This window comes from Sceloporus occidentalis, unplaced genomic scaffold, assembly GCF_023333645.1.
Source record: "Sceloporus occidentalis isolate IW3139 unplaced genomic scaffold, rSceOcc1.0.p SCAF_2, whole genome shotgun sequence".
Lineage (NCBI taxonomy): Eukaryota > Metazoa > Chordata > Lepidosauria > Squamata > Phrynosomatidae > Sceloporus > Sceloporus occidentalis.
This window is the reverse complement of record NW_028316982.1, coordinates 225,086,628-225,097,821: the sequence shown is the minus strand read 5'-3', so window position 1 is coordinate 225,097,821 and position 11,194 is coordinate 225,086,628. Positions and strand designations below refer to the sequence as shown.

Sequence of the window (11,194 nt, the reverse complement as noted above, 5' to 3'; positions counted from 1 at the left end):
TTGATTCTAAAATCAACCCATGGAGGCTGGGATTTGAATCCAATTGTACTTACCAGATAAATAAATCAAAACATATGGCTTGTTATACATTCAAGTCTGGAAAAGTCAATCCACCTTTAGAAAATGACACAAATGCATCTTCCTATGTGAAAAACAGGGTGAAAAAGGGCTCCCATGTAAATGTCTTCAATATGAGTGTTAATTTTCTGAAATTAAGTTTTGGCAGCATATACATTTCCTCAAATATGCAGTATCTTCAGAAAACATTCATCTTAAGAGAATTCATGTTACCCCATAATTTAGGTGGTGCCCCCTATATCCAAATCAAGAGATATTTCAGCCAAGGTCACAACTTAGTTCAGAAAATAGCTTATTTCACAATTCAAGAAAGATGTTCAAACTTATTTAGCAGCTGTTCTCATCCCTTGTAAAATGCATGGTTTACCATTTATATTCCTCAATTGTGTATTGTAAAAAAGTTCATAGTTGAAGTAATAAAAAGACTCCCTGCAGGCTAGAATTTTGTCTGCCAGTACGGGCTAACACATGCTTTTCTGTCAAAATGATATCTCAATTCAGGCAGTAGACAAATGGCTGAATCACCTGCTTGTTGAATCTTGTCTGTTTTAAATTCTTACGTTTTAAAACCACCCCATTCTTTGTAGAGTACGGTGTATATGGATTCATTTAATGAATAACATAAGAAGTGCACAGAAATAGAAAGAATATGGCAGAATCTTCTATCAGTTTTTCTGTTGTTAAAATGAAACAGTGTTCACATTTTTGTAAAAACCCAACTCAATATTGTGCATTAGAACCAGAATGTGTTACAAGTTCTATACAGGAAGCAGAACTCAATAGGTTTGCTTGATAAATCCCTTGAAAACATATATTTCCAGTATTCTCCTGGAAAAATATATACATATTTTAAAACTGATAGCTGCATCTGGTGACTTACTTAAGACTAGAAAATATGTGTTTTTTTTTAAAAAAATAAATAAATGTTAAGTAGATATGATTTATCTGCTTGTATTTAGCATTATTCTATGGAAATACATTTTTTAAAATAAAACAGAATAAATGCTAGCCTCTATTTGGGGCACAGATAAGCAATGTGCAACACTATGTTGAATAACATACAATTCAACCATGTGGAACTGTAGTGACCATCCAGAAAAGGTGAATACAAACCAAGCACACAGCCAGTCATATCTGCCTGTTTACTGTTCTCCCATGCATCATCACCAAATCATTTAACCAGGTTAAGCATGACAAACTTCTGTAAAGGAATATACAGCAAAAACAATGCATCATTACTTTTTATGTATACTATCTACCTTTTAAGTTATTTATCCTACTTGGAGCTATTTGGAAGTCATTTCCTTTAGCTTAAAGTTCAGTCTTAAATCTAAGCATATATAGTAAAGATCAAGTGTCAAACTAAGGTTTGGATTGACCATTAAATTGGAACCTAATTATGGTTATGTACAAACAAGGTCTTATGGATATTTATGATTGTTTTTAGAATTAAGGTGCTCAGTTATTACAATCTGATCTAGCAGCATTATTATCTAGAACTAATTTGACAGTCTTGTTGATTTTTCAGGAACTATTTAAATATACTATTTAAGTATACCAGAGACAGCATGACACAGAGGTTTGAGCATTGGAATAGGACTCTGTGGATCCCAGCTTGGCCATGAAACCTGCTGGGTGACCTTGGGCAAGTCACATTCTCTCAGCCTCAGTGGAGGATACTGGCAAAACCTCCTCTGAACAAATCTTGGCAAGAAAAGCCCAGGATGGGCTTGTCATAACTCAAACTTGGAAACAACTTGAAAGTACATAACAAAAATAACAAATTTAAATATACAGTGGACCCTTGCTATACACTGGGGTTTGGTTCCAAGTTCCCCCGTGTATAACAAAATCCGTGTATGCTCAAGTCCTATTAAATATAATTACATAGCAAAATGGTGTCCCTTATAAAAAATGGAAAATCAAGGTTTGATATTTGAAATGTATACTTTTTTAATATTTCCAATACGTGTATGCGTGAATCTGTGTATAAAAAATCCATGTATAAGAAGGGCCAACTGTACTAGGATCAGTTAAAAAAATTCTTCAGTATCTATTGAAATCCTATTGGCATTCTAAGTAGTAATATTATATTGCAGTTCTTGAGATATTTTTTAGGATATCAAACATAGTTCATTATCTTCTGACAACATACTGCTGGCTTCAAGCCATATACAAATCTTTCACATAGAAGTGGGCGGAAATAACCATTAAACCACCAAAGATGTTACATTATGAGGAAATATAAACCAGATCCTGTAAGAGTCCAGTCTGCAATAATACACAGTACTGTCCTAAGTCAATACACCTTCTTCTTTAAGTACGATTCTGAGATTTCTTTTGGGGAAAACTCATCAGATTTCCATGTAGTCTTTTACTCAGTCCAATAAATCAGATCCATTTCTTTCATAATATTCTGATATATGTGCATGCCATGTTAACATATATAATCAGTTTGGAAGTTACTTTTTGGACTACAGCTGCCAGAATCCCCCAGCCATCATGGCCACTAGGTGAATCCAGAAGTTGTTGTGCTGAAGAAAGGAACCTTTCCAAGCTCTGCACACAATGCAAAGTGTGTACAAAGTGATCTTGCTGGCTCAGCAGGTTGTATAAACTCACTCCCAGTTTAATGTACAGGTTGAGTCTCCCTGATCTGAAATGGCTGGAACCAGAAAGGTTTTGGATTTCAGAATTTTCCAGATTTTGGAATATTTGCATATACTTAATGACATATCTTGGAGATAAGACCCAAGTCTAAACATGAAATTCAGTTATGTTTTGTATTCACCTTATATACATAGCCTGAAGATAATTTGATATGTAATATTTTTGATAACTTTGTGCATTAAACAAAGTTTGTATACACTGAACCATCAAACATCAAAGGTATCACTATTTCAGCCACCCATGTGGACGGTTTTGGAGTATTTTGGATTTCAGAATTACAGATAAGGAACACTCAACCAGTACTACTTAAACAGGTGACAGTATAAATTGCAGCTGGGTTACTGCTACGAATAGGCCTGCTGCAAAAAGAGATTGGAATAATTTAATGTAATTAATTTTTTACACTTTTGAAAAAGGATTGTCTCATTGAGGTTCTGTTCCTAAACATACCCATCACTATTGTTGATCTGCGACCATTATTTCCTGTAACACTACTGTAAAATTTCATGATATTATAATCACAAAGTAGTTGTGGAGCTGTCTCTACATCTGTAAGTCCTTTTTCATAGGATCTTGGTATTCTTTAGGGAAAAAATGTAATATCCTGGTTCATTTTATTCAGTGCCAGTGTTGCAGTTTCAACACATTAGAAGCAAGGCAGCAAACTGAATTCAGATAAATGTTTTCTGATTTTATTCTTCAAGGTAAATAAAATACAAAACATAAAATGTATAAATGTTGACAAGGAAACTATACAACTAAAAATTGTGAAATGTTATGAATGACGCTATTTTGACAGAATATTAATCCTCATATGGTCCCTTTATATTGGAAAAGGATGCAAGTGATTTGTTCTCAGAACAGATAATTAGAAAATAGAAAATGTTTTAGATCAATCTCTGTGTTTTTATCCATTTGGTGCAAAACAATCAGGATATTCCTATGAAATATTAATGAACAGAAGGGAGATCAGTGGCTTCAGAACTCAGCATTTCATTCATGAGCAATGGGCAAGAATGTGACCTAATGTCACTCTTTTTGGAGATGGCTTCATCCAAATCCAGTTGCCTATCATTAATTTTCACCTCCATGCAGCCATTATAAAAAACTGTTACTGGAGTTGCTTCAACTGGAACATCTGTATAAAATACCAAATAAAATAAGTAATTATTATTGAAATGCGCCATCTACAGTATGTCTTTTTTTAAAAAAAAATTAAAATAATATTTCATTATTAATCTTTATATTGAAAATACATATTAAAACATGAACTACGAAGATCCAAAATCTAGACGAATGTGCTAACAAGATGCAAGATACTATTTCAGCTCTTATCAGTAGTGTAACCTAAGTCTCATGGATGAGACCATAACAAAGATTAATTCTGACCAATTAAATAAGAAGAGATCCAACCATAGATTCCTCCCCTTCCTTTCCTACAAGAAAAATCCACAGCTTTTGCGTAGCTAGGGAAACTAATTTTATTGTTTGGGGTGTGGTCAGGTATCTGGTGGGATTCTGACCCTGTGCATTCCAAGCTTTCACTGTTGTACCCATGCTACACAAGGGAGAAAAGAAGAGCAGCAAACATATGGCATGGCTGAAATACTGAAGGGTTTGGATGCACAGGAACAAGAGGCCACTGTGTACCTGTCCACATAAGACATCCAGGGGTAGCCATGTTGGGCATTTAGCAAATTCAATAAAAAATCCACCAAAAGGTAGTGATACCTTTATTGGTCAACCAAATACACAATGTACAGTACATGTTCCAAGCTTTCAAAGCTTCCCTGGCTTCTTCATCAAGAAAGGTGTTACAAACCAAACAGGAGAAAAAATTGAAGATGTTAGTCACAGGCCTGCATTTTGCTGTTCCTGTTCTCAGTTAAGATGGTATGGAGGGGTATCTCTTGCAGCTAGCACCTCCTCCTTCTGGCGATGTGGCAACAGGGAGATTCTCAAAGACTAGGAAATGTAACATCCATTTGCATCACAACAAAGACACTTCCTTTGCAATCCAATATGTCTCCATCCTTGTGAGGTCATAGGTCCCTTTGTTAGGCAGAAGACACTGGTGTATCTTATGTCCACATAAGATACACCAGCCTTGGGAGAGGAACAGTTTAAGCAATAAGAACTAATACAGAGGAAGGACAGTGAAGACAGATCCTTCTTCACTCCTGTAGCATGGCAAGGTTTCTATGTATCAGGTGCTCTCACCATTAAGCATTCTGATGCAAAGGGTAGGACCATCATGCCTGAATGCTCTGCAAATATCCTGACATTCACAGGCCTGAAACAGATGGGCCAAAACATTGCCTTCAGGATGATCTAGAGGCATGGCATTCAGATGATACACGCTCCCAGATTGGGCCAAAGCTGCGCTGCAGCCACCTAAGGCGACACAAACCCAGCTGCAAAAGTAGTGCAAAAAAGCATTCCTCACTAGCAGTCCGTTGTGGAACATGGCGGCGGCTGCCCTCGGGACCTCGGCCTCTGGTCACCACAGTACTATGTTGCTCAGGGCGTGCTTGTGATGGGTATGCCAGAGACTGCTCCAAGCAGCCAGTCTGCTTGAGGCCACAGTTCTCTTATCACATTTGCAGTTATGGATGCTAAGTTATGTCTCATTTTGCCACAAAAATTTGCATGCTTGTTAGATGAGACATTCGACAAGCAGAGGACCAATACCTTTTTCTCTTTTTCCAGCTTCTCCAGTTTTGATTTTCTAAAAACACATCTCATGGGTAAACTGCAAGCAGCTAAGTTGCTTATAAGAGACAGTGACCTCTCTAAGGTTGACAAGTGAAAAATGACACTTTCCTTGATATTTTCCACTACACCCTGTTACTGACAATGGACAAGGTGTTCTTCAACTTTTTGCTGCACTGGTTGAAGTACTCATATCATTTTTGTTTGTGCACTGATTCTTTTCCTTGTTCTTAAAAACTTTGAAGAGCATGGCAGAGTCATGCAATTCTGGTTGGTTTTTGCTTTTTCTTTCTTTTTATTAAATTTTTATTAAAATTTCTGTTATTTCTGTGCTTTAAATTGTGCTTTAAATTGTTTAAATTACTTAAATTTTTATGTGCCTTAGACTCTTTAGTGTTCTTTATAGTTTTAAATTGTTTTAAGATTTCCTTGGCCTGTATGTTGCACTGAGATTTTATGCTTGAACTAGCATGATGGTCATTGCCTGATATACCTTTCATGCTTGGTTCTTTGATAGCCTTTCAGAAGACCATATATGTCATTTTTCCCCTAAATACATTTTTCTTTGCCCAAATAATGTTTTCTAAAGAGGAGGGGGGAGGGGAGATAGAAAGATTGACTGGTTGGAAAATAATAATAATAATAATAGGGAGCTGGCACTTTAGGACAACAATTATAACAGTTCAGAATGTTTCTGCCCTACCTCGATTGGTTGGCATGTGGAAACAACCCATGTGTAGTAGACTGCTCCTTCAGCGTATCGGAGAACAGGGGATGTATTTAATTTGAAAAATATAAAATAATCCAGCAGCACCTTTGAGACTAACTGGGAAGATGAAATTTTAAGCAGCACACGCTGTTGTGGGCACTGTCAACTTCATACGATGCTAACTCACCGTCCATCTCATGAGATGCTAATTCTTCCAAGTTAGTCTCAAAGACATTACTGGTGTCCTTTATGTCTTTATATGTTAAAACAGACTAACACAGCTATATCTTTGAGCAATGTGATACACAGACCAGGATAACTGGTTTACCTCTTCTTGTTTTAACAGAAAATCCCAAAGAGGGAGAAAAATAACTTGTATTGAATCTGGAATTTTAACACAGAGCCAGAAATAGTTGCAAAAGCTTTCTCATATCCATTTCTGAACTGCAGTTTCAACTTCACAATAACATGTGAGTGTATATTTAAATATGGCCACCATGAGCTATGTCTAGTTCTGGAATTCAAATTCAGAGGATCTTACAGGCCAATATTTTGTATGACATAGAACTATAACAGAAATCTCAGATCATAAGCAGGGCACCAAAAGCCAAGCATTAATGGCCAAATGTGCCCTTGGCACATTTCAAAGACTTCTCTTTGCAAATTACACAATGTCACCTGAGCCATAATAATGCCTGTACTGGTTCAAAGAATCTCATAGTTGACAGTACATGTTCTGTTTAAATGTCATCCCACTTAGGGATAGTCTAGGGCTGTACCTGCTAGCTGTGGCTGCCTCCTTGCTGCCCAGTCTCCACAGATAGTCTGAACAGATTTCTATGTCACAGGTAAAGCCTGTGCATGTTGTGAACTTTCCTAGGAAAGTCTCTTAGGAGTCCAACTGGGGAATCAGTGGAACAATCTGGATCAGACTAGCAGCCATAGAAAATGGGAATGTTGCACATAGCCTCTGAACCATTTGACATAAAGGGAAGGTATTTGAACAAGAAAGGGTATGTGTAAGGTGCTGAGCCATTGCAACCTTTGATTCTACTCAGTGCTAATCTGAATACAAACTTCAGATGCAATGAAGAGACAACATGCTGTTCTATTATTGGCCTGGTACAGACAGGCCTATGGGGCGCCCTCATCACGTGCTAGGGGTTGGCTGAGGGCGCTCCGCCCACATGTGCCTCAACCCTAGCACATGATGAGGGCGTCAAAATGGCGGCGCCCTGTATAGATGGGTGCCACCATTGTTACGTAAGTGCCATGCAGCATCCGCACGGCGCCACGCGGCGCTTACATAACTGGCACACTCATTACGCTGCTACTGCAGCAGAAAAAGCACTCACTTTTTGCGGGTGCTTTTTCCACTGGTGGGAAACCGCGTGGTTTGTTCGCTGCGTTTCCCCCCCTGGTGGAAAACTAGGTGCCGGCAGACCGCCCTTTTGGGGCAGTCTGTACCAGGCCATTATTATTATTTTTGGAACCAGTGTGATGTAATGGTTTGATTATTGGACCAAGACCCTGGGAGGCATATTTCCAGTTTTTTTAAAAGGAAGGCTAGCCTAGTAGTACTTTTGAGTGGGCTCTTAATGTGCCTTCTTCAGACATCTATCAGTTAATAACAATTTAGAGGAAAACTAGTTTATAAAAAGCATAAGCTAGCTGAATTGTCAATGTGATTTTTAAGATTTGCCAGTAGAGGGCAACAATGGTATATTATAAACAAAGACTTCTTAAAATTCCAGAAGAAAATTAGAGAGAAGATTGGGTAAAGGAGGAGAGAACAGAGGTTCCCTAGGGTCATGTCCAAAAATAGACTTTTTGAAAGAGACTCAGCATTTACTAGCTTTAAGCAAATCTAATTTTAATGACTATTGCAACACTAGATTTCACTAGAAACTGCACAAAATTATTTCAAAAGAAAAAGCAAATACAATTTAGAAAAATAGTATTTTAAGGTGAAAGGAGAATTATTTACCAGGAATGCCACCTAAGTAGGTATCAATGGATCCATTCATTGCTTGATCAAGGGCTGAAAGATGTTGTCCTGAGTAGGTGATCTCTGAATGCAAATCAGCTGTAAGTTCAAGCAGCTCTCTGGTTATTCTGAGTTCCAGTAGCACTGTTTTTGAGGTACACAAACTGCTTGACTCCAAGCGGGCCACAATGGCATTTTCAATGGACACAATGATATCCTGAAGGTGAGAAAACAGAAGGGGGGAGAATAGAAGGACAGTGGGAATATTATATTAATTTCATTTCAACATTTGTACTTCAATTTTATATTCATAAGATAACCCAGAGAAGCAAACAAGACAAAAGCAACTACCAAATAATATGGGTTAAAATCTAAATAAATTGGTATACTAATTGCTAGGATAACCTATCAACAAAATTTTAATACCTAAGGAGGGGAAAAAAACTCATTTCAAATATGTAGTACACAATTCATAAACATCAAACTAATACATGCCTATAGTACTAATAATTAACGAATAACAATTAGATAGTAACACAGTAATAATTCTCATTTTAGACAAAATTATGCTCCCTTTGTAACTGACATTATAATATACCAAAATATTGGGAGAAAGCATTAAAATGGACAAACCTTTATTAGACACATCAAGACCCAAAAGAGAAAGACAGGGTTTCATAACGCTGACAAACCAGAAATAGCCCATTAATGCTGCAATAGCACAGAATACCAAAAGACTTTGTACTCTCAAAAATCTTCATATATGAACTCTTAATGCAGGTTAAAGAGAGGAGGTATGCAATCCTATCTACCTCCTCAAATGGTAACCCAAAGGGACAATATGCCAGACGCAACAGCTATGATTGAAGACAAGTGAAGGCTGTGAATGCTGCTGAGCCCAGAGTGTTCTTAATCTTAGGAAACCCATGACACTGTTCCAGGTGTATGGAAGTTTTGAGATCTATTATACTGTAATTACTTGCACTGCAACGCAAGAGGATACTTCCAATACTTCCAAATAAATCCAAATTCTATTATTAAGAGCCAATAAAAACTCATGTTTCTGGTGTGCATTTTCACAGGACTGTACTATCTAACAGAAAGCAGTTTTCCTTAAAGCATTCTGCCATGGCATTTTTAAATTTAATATCACACTTTTCTTCTAATATGGGACCCAAGGACTCAAAACAAGAGATTATAACAAACCTGTCTGTACAGGGAACACTAGCATGCAAGGGGGAAGATTTCTTTGGTGTCATCTGACAGAGGGGCTTGAAACAAGGAGTCTCTCACAAGGATTCAGAAGTGGTGCAGGCAGGCAAGAAAGAAAAAAACATATACGAGAAGCTTTCCCTTTGAACCAACTCAGCATCCATTATTGTCAATGAAAAAGACTAATTGATGTCTTTAAAAATCAAACTAGTGATTCACGTGTCTGAACACTTTAAAATACCCCTCAAATCCATATCTTGCTTTTAAGCCTCTGTTGGGTGAAAAATATTGGATTTCAGTCAGATTAGATTTCCATGGCAAAAGTGCAGTCTAAAGTGGTATTCACATTTTTCACTTCAAATCCAAGGGAGGCACTCAATATCTCACCAGTTCCCTGCACCAAGCACATATACAGTGGGAGCAAAACTACCTGTGAGTTCGATGAGTTGGAGTCTACAACTGACAATGCAAGAGGCACTTTTTCATCAGAAACTAAGGCAAACATTACACCAGTGCCTGTGGATGGACGGATGGCCAAGGTTATGTTTATTAACCAATCTTCTTTATTGGTTAGGCTGTTATCTGTTTTATTTCAAACAAATGAAAAAGACAAAGAAAATAAATACACAATTTTTGAAACAAAATTGAAATTGTAACCATGAACATTATACTGTCTTTTATGGACCCCTTTATTATCCATATGTCTCACAGGCTCCCTTTGGTGCATTAAAAGACACACGTGGAACCAAAACATGTTTTTTAAAAAAAGTGTTGAAGAGTCAGGAGGTGTGCCCTGAAATATTTCTGCTTAGTTATTTGCTGAACTGTATGACTGCAATGCTAACAGAAAGCAGGTTGATCTATAATCCTCATTAAAAGTTTTACATTCAATATGCAAGATAAGTCAGACAATGACAACTATTTAGGTTTTATACATCTGATGGAAAATCTCTTCACATAGGTCCTATCATGACCCATGTGAAAAGAAGTATTTTTATGTCAAGTTAGAACATGCTTTCCAAACTGTAGTCCTCCAGGTCTTTTGGATTTCAACTCCCAGAAGCCCCAGCCAACTTGGCTAACAGCCAGGAATTCAGAGAGCTGAAATTCAAAACATCTGGAGGACCAAAGTTTGGGAACCACTGAATTAAAAGATCAAGGGCATCCATTAATAGTACTTTTGTCCTTGGTATCTACTGAAGCACAGTTGAGTATTTGCTTGCTTGTAGTTCTGAGGAATTGACAGATATGTTTTTCATTTGAAGTTGCAAAGATAATATAAGTATTTTGTCTCCCTCCTTTTATGTACTTAGTCAATGTGCAAAGTTTACTGTGAGAAGATGTTATGGCTTTATACTGTTAATATACTAGATTGATTCTCATATTCTATATTAATAAACTGTTACCAAATTTCTAAAATAATCTTGAAATAGCATAGTTAGGCTCAACCACAAATGTCCCTGGTATTGGCAAGCAGCGTCATACAGACACAGGTCATAATGATCCACTTGGCATGTAGTTCCAATGGTTACAGTTTAGAATGGAATCACTGATTACAGAGAGACTATATTTAGTGACAAAATATGATAACTAGAGGATGTGTTCTGGCATTTCATCACACCATAGGCTTCAGAGCATGGAATATATATCAAGCTTTCATAAAGGACCCAAGCGTGTGGAAGGTTCTGAAAACAGAAATAATATTTCACCCTGAGTTGTTCCTTTTAAGTATACCAGATTTGTAAAATAAGATAGAGAATACAGAGTTTTAAAATGTTATATGACAACAGCTGCAGGATTGGTGTATGCAAAATATTGGAAAAATA

The 11,194-nt window shown here is 37.0% G+C and overlaps 1 protein-coding gene across 1 annotated transcript in view; it reads right to left on the bottom strand.

The window, feature by feature from the left end:
• Positions 1-1,038: 1,038 nt before the first annotated feature.
• The window catches only part of PROS1 (protein S), a 75,182-nt gene continuing 65,026 nt past the window's right edge, over positions 1,039-11,194 (bottom strand). The window contains exons 13-15 of the mRNA XM_089512285.1: positions 9,799-9,950; positions 8,157-8,373; positions 1,039-3,886 (exon numbers count right to left, since the gene is read on the bottom strand). Coding sequence (XP_089368411.1) covers positions 3,699-3,886; positions 8,157-8,373; positions 9,799-9,950 — 557 coding nt within the window. The 3' untranslated portion in view covers positions 1,039-3,698. The remainder of the gene's footprint in view (positions 3,887-8,156; positions 8,374-9,798; positions 9,951-11,194) is intronic.